The sequence below is a fragment of the Trachemys scripta genome, chromosome 19 (genome assembly GCF_013100865.1).
Source record: "Trachemys scripta elegans isolate TJP31775 chromosome 19, CAS_Tse_1.0, whole genome shotgun sequence".
NCBI lineage: Eukaryota > Metazoa > Chordata > Testudines > Emydidae > Trachemys > Trachemys scripta.
In genome coordinates this window covers 20,205,654-20,220,674 of record NC_048316.1, presented here as the reverse complement: position 1 = coordinate 20,220,674, position 15,021 = coordinate 20,205,654, and the positions used below count along the sequence as shown (strand labels likewise).

Sequence of the window (15,021 nt, the reverse complement as noted above, 5' to 3'; positions counted from 1 at the left end):
AGGGGCTTTAATTTCACATGGCTGTTCCAACACTGATCAGCCCAGCCTGGGAAAAGTGGATCCCAGTTTTCTGGGTACAGCCACCAGGCTGAGCTACTAGCAACTTTCCTGCCTGGATAAATGGGCCATTCATGGAGGTGTCCAATTACCAGCCTGTGCTGACACTCCCTACCCACACCCCTCACTTGTTACCCTAACCTTAGGCAGGGGAGAGAGGCATTGGGAGAGGACTTGCCAAGTAGCTGTAGGCATTGAGCAGTTGCATAAATGCAGGGATTTTGCTGAGTAACTGTGAACTAGACTCTGACACAGATTGTTGTTTGCCTCGGCTGAACCAGGCTGCAAGCGCAGTCCTGCTTTTGCGTTCCTTTCAAACTTCAGCCCTGATGTTACTTAACCCTTCCCCTGCTCAAGTGATGGGGCCTTCTGATGCATCTCAGCTGGGAGGAGAGGACCCTGACTCCAGAGGATGGGTGCTGCTCCCAGGAATGGATGTACTGTTTGTCCCAGCCCCAGTTCATGAACAGTAGGTGTGACGGGTTGGGTCACAAACGCCCTTGGGAACTGCCACCTGATGTGCTGGGATTACCTCTGAGCCTGTTTTCCCTGTCAGCTTGGGACTTCAGTACCTTGCCTTATTTGAGCCAGACACGCTTGCCTGCTACAAACACATCAGACTCAGGTCTGAACCATGTCGCCAACAAACTGCAGGCTTAACTGAAAACTACTTAAGAAATGCACCTGTCTCCAGCACTCAGATACCCAGCTCCCAATGGGGTTCAAACCCCAAATAAATGCATTTTACCCTGTATAAAGCTTGAACAGCTGTTTGCCCCCCTCCAGGTATTAATACATACCCTGGGTTAATTAACACGTAAAAAGTGATTTTTATTAAATACAAAAAGTAGGATGTAAGTGGTTCCAAGTCATAACAAACAGAACAAAGTAAATTTACCAAACAAAATAAAATAAAACACACAAGTCAACACCTAATATAGTAAGAAAATAAATGTAGGTAAATCTCACCCTCAGATGTTCCAATAAGCTTCTTTGATAGACTAGCCTCCTTCTAGTCTGGGCCCAATCCTTTCCCGTGGTACAGTCCTTGTTCCAGCTCAGGTGGTAGCTAGGGGATTTCTCATGATGGCCACCTCCTTTGTTCTGTTCCACCCCCTTGTGTCTTTGACACAAGGTGGGAATCCTTTGTCCCTCTCTGGGTTCCCACACTTCCTTCTAAATGGAAAAGCACCAGGTTAAAGATGGATTCCAGTTCAGGTGACATGATCACATGTCACTGTAAGACTTCATTACCCACTTGCCAGCACATCCAGGAAGACTTACAAGTAAACAGAGCCATTTATAACCAATTGTCCTGGTTAACGGGAGCCATCAAGATTCCAAACCACCATTAATGGCCCACACTTTGCATAACTACAATAGGACCTCAGAGTTATATTTTATATTCCTAGTTTCAGATACAAGAATGTTACATTCATACAAATAGGATGAACACACTCAGTAGATCATAACCTTTGCAGAGATATGCTACATGGCATATCCAGCATAAAATGTATTCCAGTTATGTCCTATATTCTCTAAGCATATTTCTATAAAGCATTATGGGGTGCAAGGTCACAGATTTGTGGTGCTCAGCTTTGCAGAGATTTAAACTAGTGAATGCCTGTACCTGATTCTTATCTTACCTACGCAAGCTTAAAACCAGAGTGACTCCATGGAGGTCAATATAGTATCACTATTTATTTAGCACGTGCCTAGTGTAACCAAGCGATGACATCCGCAGTGGCATGATGCAGTTCTTGTAGGCCACCGCTAACCCTAGTCGTCAGGCATTCATCCACAATGTGCGTCATCTGTTGCACTGCAGCTGCACAAAGGGCTGTCACAAAGAACCTGGTGATACTGGTTAGCTGCATAGAGACCTGGCCCTGCACACCCAGATTAAAGGGCAGGGCAGGCCTGTGCCTATGGCCTAGTGCCCTGGAGTCACAAAATTTCAATGTTCATTTAAAAAAAAAAAAAAAAATTCAGCCTCTGTGGATTGAAAGAAAAGTGTGAACTTGACCCGAGTTTCCTTATAATTGTAAGCTCTTTGGGGCAGGGACTGTCTCTTCTGTTAGTACAGCGCCTAGCACAGTGGGATTCTGGTCCATCACCAGGGCCTCTTGGTGCGATTGCAATTAATAAATGACTAATGCCTGCCTGAGTCTGCAGACAGCCTGAAACAGTAGCCCCAGCCATCTTAACTCTGAAACCTGCTGCCTCCCCAAGAAGGGACCACAGCCTCAGTATGGTGATTGGGGCTCCCAGCTGAGGGGTGCTGAGGGTCCTGGATTGTTTCATTCAGGCCTGTATCCTTTTAAGTGAGAGGAGATTCAGGCCCCACATCTTTCCCAGGAAACTACTTTTCCTAATGTTACGTATATATTAACCCCTGAAAGATCTGGTGCGACACTCTGCTTTAGAAAATGGGTGGATTTAATCGATAAATGCACTGATGGAACAAGTAATGAAATGCTAACAAGGGATAACCTTTATGGGATATGAATTCAGTGGGCCAAACCTGTCTCCATGTAAATCAGGGCAACTCCACTGCAACTTGTGAGCTTGCATGGGTGGACTTTGGATTTTTTTAATTCATGAAGAGCTACACCATGCCCCGATCTGCGAGCTCTCCGCAAGGAGCTACTTTTCTGTGTAGGGAGAAAGCTGTGGGAGCACTGCTCTGCTCTGTAGTGGATACGCTGGGAGCCAGGAAAAGATGAGCCTTAACTCTCCTGGCTCATTGCGGATGGGAAGGGGACAGGGGCGGGTGTACAAGTCTTGTACGTGCACAGCTGCTGTTTGGTTGAGATCTAGAGTACTGGATCCTAGAATGGTTCAGGTCAGGGGCCAGGTGGGTGCCCCGGATGGGGGGCTGCCCCCACAGTCCTGCATTGGAGAGAAGAGTGTTTCCCAACCTGATTGCATGTTGTTTCTCTTGAAGCAGATGACAGCTCGCTTGATGCTGGCGGTGGGAGGAGCAGTGCTGGGCTCCCTGCAGTTTGGCTACAACACTGGAGTCATCAACGCCCCGCAGAAGGTAAGGGTGAAAGGTTTGGTGTAAGTACAAATCTTCTCTGCTGTACTCCTGCTGCCCCCTGTGTTTGTGCTTTGCAGTGCATCCTCACACAGGCACACACCCACACAGCACACATCCATTGCACACTCCACAACCTGAAACCTCTCAAACTGCAGCACAACACCACACCTGGAAACAAACTGCCACGCAGGTGTGTACACGCAAAGTAACGCATCCATCATTGTAACACAACACTTGAATGCTGCAACACAATATGTGAATACTTGCACCCTCCAAAACAACTCCACACATGAAAACACACACCTACACATACTACCCACCACACCTCCCCACTCCAAGCTCAGCTAAAATAGCACATCCTGTTAAGCAGCTTACCAACTCTAATGAGATTTATTAAGCCGTTATTTGGCTGTTCCCAGGAGCATTAAAGTTTCCTCTTTGTTTACTGGTTTGTTAAAGAATTCTGGGGAAGTTATTACATAAACTGACCTTTTCTCATGACTAATGAGAGAGGCCCCAGCAATGCAGATCTGAGCATTCCCAAATTAGTTCAGACTCAGGGCTTGGATTTGGGGCCCTTTTGGGTATGTTTACATTGCAGTTAGACACCCGTGGCTGGTCCCATGCCAGCTGACTCTGGCTCGTGGGCGGAGGACCCATGCCTGTGGGTTTGGGGGGGCAGAGTGAGGGCAGCTGGCTTCAGCAGTGTTACTGAGCATGCTCAGTACAAACCAAGCAGCAAATCTGCTGGGGCATTTGACTCTGCATGTCTCTCCTTCCCCACCCGGGTGGCCTCTGCCCATGGTGCTCCGGCTAAGGGGCTGTTCAATTTGACATTTGGATTCTGGGACCCTCCCACCTCCGCTGGGGACAGTGATGGAGGAGCCTGTAATGGGATGGGATTCAGGAGTTTTAGTGCCAGCTAAGAGCAGGTCTGGACAACACTGAGCATTGCCTAGATTATAGGTCCTGCTGGTGTGATGCCTTTGGGCTGGGATAAAGACAATCTTGGCTGCTTTGAAGCAGGGGGAGTTTTGACAGCACAGGGAACCTGATCTCTCCAGCTGCCCAGGTGCTGATAATGGGGATTACCTACGCGCTTTATTGCTGGCTCTTACCCTCGTCTGCTGCCTTCCTGTACTGCCCTTTTAGATCAGCTGTCTGAGTGTTTGGCCAGCTGCGTCATACCCCAGATCTGCATCTTCATGCTGGGAGTACTGCAACCAGGGTGGGAAGAGACTCCCTGTGAAAAGGGATCCTCTAAAGCAGGGGTAGTCAATCGGCAGACCCCAAGCCAATTCCAGACCGCAAGATGCTTTTGAATGGACCCCAAAATCTTAATTGTTTACTTATGGTTATTGTGGTATGAGAAATGTTTCTCTGGAGCCTGGACCTTGACAAAAACCAGACTGCCCCTGCTCTAAAGCCTGATTCCATTTAACCCGCTGTCCTTGAGGGCTGGGGATGACACGTTGCCCAACCTCCCTTCCTAGCTAGCTTGCACGCTCAGGGTAGCGATACCAGTGTCAGAAATATTGGGCTTTCACTCACCCTTCTAATGGAACTCCATTAATTCACTGGAGTCACTCCTGATTCTTACTGGTGTGAGTGACGGTGGAATCAGTCGGGAAATACTGCACCAAGGTACCTAATTATCTCCTAGCAGAATACAACTAACTCCCAATAGCTTCAGCAGGGTTACTTGTATCCTACAGTGCAGGACACTACAAGTGTTGGGGACTGGAGTCTGGGAGACCAGGGGAAGAGTGCCCTGAAATGGGGGGGGGGGGGGGGGAAGTAATGCCAAAGAAACCAGGATGGGGTTCTGCTCTAAGTGGATCATCACCCAAGGGTGGGGTGGGGTTCTGACACCTTTGTGTGTTTGGTGCCTAGTGACAAAGCCCTATTGACAGTCAACAGGAGCTGGGAACTAATTCACTTAAGTGACTCTGAAAATCCTACCTATCACTGTTTCATTCTGGTATCTAATGTGTATGCTGGAGATTCAAGAAACTTTTAGAAAAAGCTCTGACATGTTTCTCCCAGATGCCAGACTCGTAGCTGTTTTTAGGGCCCCAACGTCTCAAATTGAAACATCTTTGTCCACCATGAAGGACACTCCACCCCCACCCTGATGATCACACCCACTGCCCTAAGGCAGACAAGAGACAAGCCTTGAACTGACTGCTGCCGGTCAGCTTGAAAAGGACCAGGCATTCCAGGGCCATGGAGAGAATTAAAACATCAAAGCATCTGTGAACAATCCCAAATAATTAAAAATACAGAGGTAGAATTTGTGCTGCAGGAATATTAAGCCTATTGCAGGAGGGATCAGCATGCCAGCTGCACAGTGGCACCATTTGAATTGCAAACAAGGCCCCTTTACTCTGAAACAGCTCAAAGAGGTTAAAAAAAAAAGCTCCTTTTTAAAACTTTCTAATCTTTGTCAACAGTATTGAAATTTGTAGTGACTTGATCCATATTAATTTGAGGTGAAAATGGATTATCTAGCTAATTAGGAGACTGCAAGAATGTTTTTCATTGCAACATGCGAAGTACAGTTGTGAGCCAGGAAACTAGTTTTGGGGGTTTAACCCCTTTGACACCAACCTGTAGGCTACGGTCTTGCAAGAGCAGAGCTATTTGCACAATTCTCCGAAGAGGCAAAAGCGCTGGCTGAGCGCTAGAATTACTCCTCAGCGATGCAGCTGAACAGAGTGATTCTGCACGAGGGGTTTAATGCAGTGAGATGCTGAAGCGCCGGCTGGTCCCAGTGGAGTCAGTGGCAGCCCAGAATGCTCAGTGTTCACCAAGAGCACTGGGAGTCTGGGGGATGTTGTTGGCTGCAGATCCATCCCCACTGAGAGCAGAGGGGCAGCCTCCCCTGTCCTGCAGACCCACAGGAGAGGGAGGGCATGGCTGCGAAGGAGCAATCCCGAGCAGCCCTGCTGCAAAGCCCTACCTGAGTTACTGGGTCCTCACTGGTGCTGTGCTCCCCCATGTGTGTCGCTAGGAGGTGGGGGTGCACCCCATGGGTCTCCCTGCTGCAGCGAGCTGAGCCACTCTGTGATTCTTGGAGAACTTGTTTGTCCTGCTGGGCACATGAGAGGAATTGTGGGAAAGCTCTGGAGGGCTCATTGCAAAGAGGGCAGATTACCAGCCGGCGGGGAAGTGGAACCGGAACCTGGGCTCTGACCCAGCCCAGCCAACACACCTGTGCTGAAAGGCTGTTGTGCAGTGGCGAGTTAGAGTTAGTGGGGCCCTGGGCACAGCTTCATTTTGGGGGGGCCCTAGGACCTAACCAAGAAAAAGAACATTCTCTCATCTCCCTGTTTTTATTCTTTTTTTCTTCATCCTCCTCCTATATTATAAGTAATAGGAAGTACATGAAAATAAAATGAGGTACCATGATTGGGGTAGGGGGTTGGGGTGCAGGAGGGGGTGAGGGGTGCAGGCTCTGTGAGGAAGTTTGTGTGCAGGCTTTGGGCTACGGGTTGGGGTGTGGGAGGAGGTGCAGGGGTTGGGCTCTGGGATGAAGCTGGGGCAGGGGATTGGAGTGCAGGGGGTGAGGGGTGTGGGCTCTAGGAGGAAGTTTGTGTGCTGGCTCTGGGCTGGGACAGGGCTTGGGGTGCAGGAGGGGTTGGGTGGTGCGGCTCCCAAAGCAACCAGCACACCCCTCTGGCAGCGGCTCCAGGGGAGGGGGGGAGAGCAGGGGATTTCTGTGCACACTCCCACAGCTCCCATTGGCCACAGTTCCCAGCCTATTGGCGCTGCAAATTTGGCGCTTGGGGTGGGAGCAACACTTGGAGACACCTGCCCCCGGGGCCGCGGGGACAAACCAGCCGCTTCTGGGAGCAGGGAGGCAGCGCAGGCAGCGAGCCGCCTTAGTCCTGCTTCGCTGCTGCTGGCACGTCTGTGTGTGCCCCTTGGTGGGGGGGGGGGGGCGCCGCACACGGAGCATGTAGGGATGTGCCAGCCGCTTCCAGCAGCGGTGTGGGGCTACCAGTAACAGCATGCAGGGAGCCTGCCTGAGCCCTACTGCGCCACCAGCCGGGACTCGGGGGCAGGTTGACAGATGAGATTAGTCCTGCATTTTGGGGGGGCCCCCTGTCATTGGGAGCCCTGTGCCACTGCACTGTTTCATGGTAAATCCACCTCTGTAGTTGTGCAAGGCCATGACAGGTAAGAGCTCCAGCTTACAGCTGCAGTGAAGAGACCCTGTAACAGATTCCTACTAAGCAAGAAAGTTTGGCCACTACTCCGCCCTGTGCCCCAGGAGGCCTTTGCTCCTTCCAACCAAAGGGCATTAACAAAGGCACCTGCAGCCTGACTGTTAGAAGCAATCCTATCTGGTACTTCACAGGGGGGGGGGTGAGGTGGAAGCTTAGGATGGACTGTAGAAACCTGGGGTTGCAGCAGAAATACCCCCATCCTGCAGCGGTTTATTCCCCATAACCTCCAAATCTGAGTCATTGCTTCCCAGGATAGAGTTCCCCATCATGTAAGTAGGGCCTGTATTCTTTGTTCCTAGATGTAGACATTTACATTTAGCCAGATTAAAATACATATTTGGCTTGCACCCAGATGATTGACTGATCTAGATTGCTTGATAAGTGACCTGTCCTCTTCATTATTTATCACTCGTCCAATTTATCATCTGCAAACTTTATTGTTGGTGGTTTTGTTTTCTTCTAGGTCATTGGTGAGCCTGGCAGCTCATGGGGGTTGTTCTTTGACCCTGCAGAGATAAAGTAAAAGCACTTACACAAAAAGGGATGCATTTGAGAAGTGAATTCCCAATAGGTTACCTATGGCCTTGGGCAGGGCATACAGGGAGGTTATGTTGGAAACATTCCCCATAGCCCATCCATGCTACTTTGCAGAGGGTGGGTGGGGTGCGTCCCCAACAGGCCATGCATACTAATCCCATGGAGGCGTGCACAAAGGCCCATGGGAAGTCTGAGTAATACATTCCTTAGGAAGAGGGTTTGGCTGGTTTTGATTTAAATGATGCATTTGGGGGTTAAATGCTGCCCCGTGGGGAAGGAGGGAAGCAGGACTTAACCAAACCCATGGACGTTAATTACCCTCCCTGGGTTTCTGTGTGTCCTGACCCTATAAAATTATCTGCAGAGCCAGTGTCCCAGCCACTCCCGTGTGTAGCCAGTTCTGCACACACCCCACACGCTGGTCTCAGGAGCTCGGCCATGAGCGCATCATGGGGCAGGAGACTTCCCAGGCCTGCTGGGGTGTGGGGAGGCAGGATAGCTGGAGGGGTTGTGCCTGGGGTGGGGGGAGATGGGAGTGAGGGTTAATTGCCTGTTGCTAGGAGAGCAGGGAGCACTGGGGAGGGGGAGAGGAGAGGTCAGGGCTGTGTCAAGGAGAAGGGGGGGGTGTGTAGCAGCAGCAGTTTGCTGAGGGGCCTCCCAGCTGCTTGGGCTCTCAGTAGCTCTTTCCCGGTGAGAGCCCTGGCCCTGGCTGTTCACTGGTGCCAGCGTGCGGGGGCCCAGGTGCAGCTGGGCTTGCTCCTCTTCCCTAGGCATGGGATGGGGTCTCTCTACTTCCCTCCCCCTTCGGTGGGCCCGGCAGGGGGCTATTTTGTGCCACACCACTCCATTGCATTTGGCACTCCAGGGATGAGATGATGGGGCATGAACTTTGTCAGCTTTTCTTCCCCATGGCCGGCCTTGATGCCTTCAACCAGAGCCGGGGGTGAGAGGGGGAAGAGTACCAGTAAACCACTGCACAGCACTGGCCAGCCCGAGTCCCCCATCAGCGACGAGGTCGGGGTTGGGATATGGAGCCAGTGGGTGTGACTGTTGCCTCAGCTCCTAGAATATGATCGTTCTTATTGGTGAGGGCTGGGAAGTGAATCAGCAAATCCCTCAAGGACAGATACCCACAGGACATCATCATTGCTGGCCAAGAGTTTAATGGGCTATTGAGACCAAAGCCCCCCTCTCACTGGGGCTGAACCCCCTGGACAGACCATGGCACAAGCTTATTTAACTCACTGGCAAAGTGTGGGTCGTTCCCACTGTTCTGCCCCAGTGCCTGGGCTGCTAGAGGATAATAGCCTATGACAGCTGCCAACCAAGGAAGTTACTTCGTTGGCTCAAGAGGTGGAGATCAGTGCTGAAGGTCTTGGGTTTCAAACCCTGCTAATGGGCCATGTGCTACCTGCTGGTGCTGTACCTGTTCGGATAATACAGGCCTCTGCTCTGCAGGGCCCTTGGACCACCCCCTTCCACCAGCTCCTTATTCACCAAGCTGTGTTCAAAGATTTCAGCCTCCGGGCTGCCCTGGGGAGCTGCTGGCCTGTGTCGCACCCTGCACACCGGGTTGCCCAGCTCCTAATGACAGGGTGACCAGATAGCAAATCGGGACGGGGGGTAATAGGAGCCTATATAAGAAAAAGATCCAAAAATCAGGACCTCTGGTCACCCTACCTGATGAGCTTGTTTTGAGCATAGAACAATGGTCAAGCCGGCAATGACTGCAGCAATTTGGATTCCTGGCACTGTTGTGCCCATAAACACACCCACAGGCTTCAGCCGTGCAGCAGCAAAGCCGCGCTGGTTACAGAACCTGACTCACCAGGCAACCTGCAAGGGTAGGGTGAGCGCTAGAAACAGGGAGACTAAATGAGAACTGCTGCTCTTTAAAGACAGGTTTCAGAGTAGCAGCCGTGTTAGTCTGTATCCACAAAAAGAACAGGAGTACTTGTGGCACCTTAGAGACTAACAAATTTATTAATGACCCTCTGTATTTAGGGACAGCCTGGGAACGTGGGCGGTCAGGGTTGGCAAACCTAAGCATTGTCCCTGCTCTCCAGGGGACCCCAGCCCAGGATGACAGGTATTATAGCAATAGTCTTGAGTAGGATGAGGGAGTAAAATAGCTGGTGGAGCAGAGAGCTGCTGTTCTACATCTAGACCCAGTCAGGTGGTGGAGGAGCTCCAGCAGCAGAGACCCTTCACGCCTGGAACAGTTCAGTGAGATATTTATAAACTGGAGCCTCAGCTAGTGTAAATCAATGTGGCTCCACCAGCTGTAATTGGCTGGATTTCAGGGGGTAGATTTAGTGGTACAAATGGAGCAATGTTGACTTACCCCAGTTGGGGATCTGGCCCTCAGACTTCCAAAAACCTACTTTGTGCCGGAGGAGAGCAAGTCCTTGCAGATCTTCAGGGCAAACACTGGGGGATGAATATGTGCTGTGCTGTCACTTTAAGATTCCCCCCCCCCCCCCCCCCCCCCCCCCCTTGCTCAAATAAATTTTATCCAAATCCCGGGGGGGGGGGGGGGGTGTCAATACAGGCTGGACTAGGTCTTTGACAAGTATGTAGGGGAACGGCTGCCCTGGACACTGTGCAATCAAAGCGGCTGATCACAAGCAGCAGCAGGGGGGGCTGGGGGAGGCTCACAGGTAGAATATTTCCCATTGAATCATTTTTCTGCTTGGAAAATGGCTTTTTAACACAACAGAAAATCTCATTTGGGGAAAAAACTCCATTTTTGTTATTGAAAATGTTTTGGGTATCACCGGGGGGAGGGGAGAGAATTCTGGGGGGGGGGGGGATTAGCAACTAAAAGGTTTTGGTTTTAAATGAAATCTGGTTCTTTACGAATACCCCAAATTTCAGAAACAAATTTTCCATCACATGTTCATGGGGGTTGGGGAGGCCCTTCCGGCCAGTTGTAGCTGCTCGCAGAACCGGGCCTGGGGCAGTGAACAGGAGTCAGGGTGGGGAGAGGTGAGCCATCAGCTTCCCAGGTGCGCAGTGGGGAAGCGGAGCATCTTGCTGTTAGGCCAAAAATGGTCTCTTCAGAGTTCATCTTTGCCAATTTGATTTGTGGCTCTTTGAGGGGCTAATAGGCTTTGGAGGGCTGGGTTTGAAGGAAAAGACAGCCGAGGCCCAGCCCTAAGGCAGGGGGCCATGGACACAAGACTGGGATAACGGCAAAGAGGGGGTGATTGGTCATGCAGCTCATGTGGACTGAAAGGGGGGGTGAGTGCAGAGATCCAAGGTGCTTCTCCTCCTTTCCTTTGCTCGCTGGATGCCTGGGGGTGATGTTCACCAGACACCGCTTCACTTCAGGGTCCCCTGAAATTGCAGAGTCCCCACAGCAAATGGGACCTGTGGAGTCAAAGCTTTAGAACCAAGGATTTTGTAGGCGGTGCAGCAGGAAAGCTGAGTGGGACACCGCTCCCCTCTGTCCTAGTGTGCCTCTCTTTCCAGTTGAGGAGCAGTTCCTGAGGACATGGACCTCACTACTCCTCTCCCACCTGCAGCCCTTTTGCAACCGTGGAAAGAGTCTGACGGTTTACTAGAGAGATGTATTAATTTCCCTGCCTTCACAACCGATAACAGGGTAACCCTGATGCCCCTGCTCGGACTGGCTTGGTTGCTCTCCAGCAAAACTTGACTTACTTTTCTTCTTGCTGTGTGTAAGTGGAGGCCAATTGCCAAAGACACCCTGCCCTGCAGCACCTCAGCAACAGCCTCCTGCTGACTCAAGGGTGGCTCAAGGGTCTTCCCCTCCCTGTGTTGTGCAGAGAACTGGAAACTCGCCTGTATGTTGCTGACACTGAAATCCGCTTCCTGTATTTTCATTTCTTTGTGTAATTCATCCCTGGGCTGTTTACATCCCAGCAGGGCCAAAAACAACTTCCCACCCAAACACATGCCTCAGGCAGGTTACCAGTGCCCCAGCACCTGCCCTGCACACCTGACTCCTCCTCCCCAGTGACTCTCCTGCCCCCCCATCCTCAGTAGCAGTCACCCCAACTCCCAAGTAATCCTCCCCCTTCCTGCAGCAAGCTCCATGACCCCCTTTCCCTTACTTGATACAGCAAGGAGACCCCCCGACCCCCCCCCCCCGCCGCCTTATGTTCTCACCTGCTGCACCAAACTCTGTCCCCTCCCTACCTCCACACACACACCCCCCGCCACAGTATTTTCTGCCAAACTTCAACCAGTTCATAGCCCACCCCCAACCGCCTAGCAGTGAGTGCAGGATTGCCACTGCCGTTCATTTCCCCATGCCTTGTGTGAAGTATCATGCTGCATGGAATAGGGCCTTTCACCCTTTAATAGATCACTCAGGCGGTGTCTTCCGCTGTTAAGCCTAGCACTTCCTCCTAACATGGCGGCAGGGTTTGGAATAGCCCAAGCTCTGATGCAGGTCAGAGGTCACTGGGATCTCAAATTACATCACAGTTTTCCTCAATTCTCTCTCCAAAGTATTTATAATGTCTCTCCTGCCAGGTCTGAGCAGCCCCTCCGAAACAGAACAGCACACGCGTTCCTCCTATGCCTTAAGCTGTTTGCGGATTAGCTTCTTGGCAGCTGCAGGAGGGGAAGCACAGAACCTGAACTCAGACCTTGCCAGAGGCAGGAGAGAAGAAACTTGTTTCCAAACTGGCCTGTTGCAATCTATTTGTAATTACACAGAGTCCATTGAAGTCAATAGGAGCATTGGATCAGGTCCATAATGGATAAGTACAATTAAATGCATGGAAGGGGAGATTGTGAACATGTGATAATGAAACGGGCTCTTGCACGTAGACGTGCACCTGCACTTCCATTAGAGCCGTGTAGCAGAGGGGTAGCTGTGTTAGTCTGTATCCACAAAAACAACGAGGAGTCTGGTGGCACTTTAAAGACCAACAGATTTATTTGGGTCCTATGATGGTGTCACTAGAGTAGATATGGGGACAGAGAAGGCAATGGTGTTTGTTACAGGGGTTGGTTCCTGGGTTAGTGTTTCTGTGGTGTGTAGTTGCTGGTGAGTATTTGCTTCAGGTTGGGGGGCTGTTTTTCAGCTGGTATTTCTTCTGAAAGTGCCATATCTTTGTAGGCTGAAATACAGTGAAGGATCCAGTGTCTTATAACTGGAATCAAATTTGGTCCCTTTTGGGGTGGGGGTGGGGGTGCTTTTCCTCTGTTTGATTAGAGCAATTGAAAAAGTCAGAAACTGGATTTTTGTCTGATTTTTCACTGTCAACTTGAAATCTAGTCTACTGCAAAAATGACCCATAGTTACATTTGCTGTGCCTGCTTCGGAGTCCTGCTGGCAATCTTCGGAGTTCCACAAACACTGTTTCCTCTTTTAAAAAGTTCTTCTCTTCTCTGTTGCAGTGTAGAAAACCCCTAGGGAGACTGATTGTGTGTGTGTGTGGGGGGGGGGAAGCTGTGAGGCCCAGGCCCTCAAACGTATGGCGGTGCCTAAGAGTATAAAATGGAGAGAAAATCAAGCACTGGCAGCAGGCACCTGCACTGGCAGGATTTAGATTTAAAAATCAATTTCTACTTTGTGGTTTTTGCCCTCTATCAAACCAACCCGGCAAGCAAGGCCCCAGCCTCAGTACGGCAATCGTACATTTAAAAACTAAATGGGGAGAACCAGCAAAGCAACTCAAGGTGTTTAGCCAAACCTAGAGAGGGCCTTCCCTCCCCTCCCGACACGGTGACCATCTGCCCCACTTAACCCCCCTGGGGATCAGGGATGTAATTGATCAACCTGCTGCCATTCCGCCAAGTGTTGGGCACCTCGCCCTTCTCTCTCTCCCCAGCTCCACCCACCCAAGAGACTCCCTGAGATTCGTTCTGTCATGCAGACCCCTGGGCAATTCACCTTCCCATTAGTAACGCTCTCCTTTCTCTGCATTCGCATTCCTGCCTGGCTCTGGCCTGGGGTGAGCCTCTTCTTCCCCGCAGGCACAGCAAGGAGGCAATTTCAGAGGTCCTGTGGTTTTGTTGACTGTCACTAGGGTGAGATCACAACTTGTCTGGCCACATTTCTTTGCAGGCAGTTTCCTCCCAGTGGCGCTATGGGAATGCGGGCCTGACCTGTGGGGAACGGGTTTGGTGACTCCCATCTAGTGGAGGAAAAGTGTCATTGGTTTAAAAGGAGAGTCCAGCCTCGTGCCGGCAGGGGGGTGAGCTCTGTGACGCAGCAGCTTGTGACTGAGGAAGACACGAGCTAAGCCGTGTGACTGAGGCATATGGTCCAAGTCTGGGGTGAAGCAAAGGAGCCTGTAGGTGAGGCCTGGGAATTTGTGGCATTTGTCCCTGCAGATGAAATCCAAACCGGGACAGAGTGTCCGTGGGGATGGGAGAAAAGGGACAGCCCTAGCGACTGGACAGTAAATTAATAGCGAAGGAGAGCTCCCCGCTTCTGTTACTCAGCGGGAGCAGGCTCAAGGGTAGGCACAGTGGCTCACCTGAGTAACGGGGGTGATAATACTTTGCAGCGCTATAGTGCGTTCCCGGAGGATCGCAGCACATCGTAGCTGGTCTCTCTGAGGTTCCTGCACTGGCACGCATTACCATAGTATCTGTACAGACTGTGTATGCAGTGGTCACTTCACTCTCCACTGAGATGCAGCCATTTGTGGGGAGGAACATGGCAACAGTGTCCAGTAACACAGCATGGCAAGGAAAACCTTGTCTCCATTCAAATGGGAGGGGGGATTTAAAGAGGCAGAAGACAGTTGCCAGGTTCACCACCCCAACTCTTGTGAAAAGTGCCATGTGGTTAGAGCCTGGGTTTTGTGTCTCACCCCAGCACATGCTGCATGTCAGATATCAATTCAGTGTTGGAGATAACAAGGGAACTAAGTTATTCGCTCCATTTGGAAAGCACTGCACTTGGCTTTGGCATATTCCTGGGTCTGGCTGCAGGGCTGTCCTAAGGATTTATGGGGCCCTACACAGTATTAAACTGGTGCCCCTATGCCCGATGGCAGCCTGTGCTTGCAGGCCGGGGGCAGAGGGACGAGGCAGCTAAGGATACCTCACGGCGCCGGAGAGTCACAGTTCCCCACAGAGACCCCCGTACCCTCTCCCTCACGCAGAATGCACAGCACCAGCGCATTCAGCTCTGAATACGGCCCCTGCCTAAGGACACTGCAG

The 15,021-nt window shown here is 51.1% G+C and overlaps 1 protein-coding gene across 2 annotated transcripts in view; it reads left to right on the top strand.

Annotated features, from left to right (window-relative positions):
- SLC2A1 (solute carrier family 2 member 1) overlaps positions 1 to 15,021 on the top strand; it is a 37,829-nt gene that overhangs the window by 11,508 nt on the left and 11,300 nt on the right. Inside the window, exon 2 of one of the 2 annotated variants that reach the window (XM_034753256.1) lies at positions 3,008 to 3,100. In XM_034753256.1, coding sequence (XP_034609147.1) covers positions 3,008 to 3,100 — 93 coding nt within the window. Of the gene's footprint in view, positions 1 to 3,007; positions 3,121 to 15,021 lie in introns of both variants that reach the window. The other variant, XM_034753257.1, reaches the window with a different exon arrangement.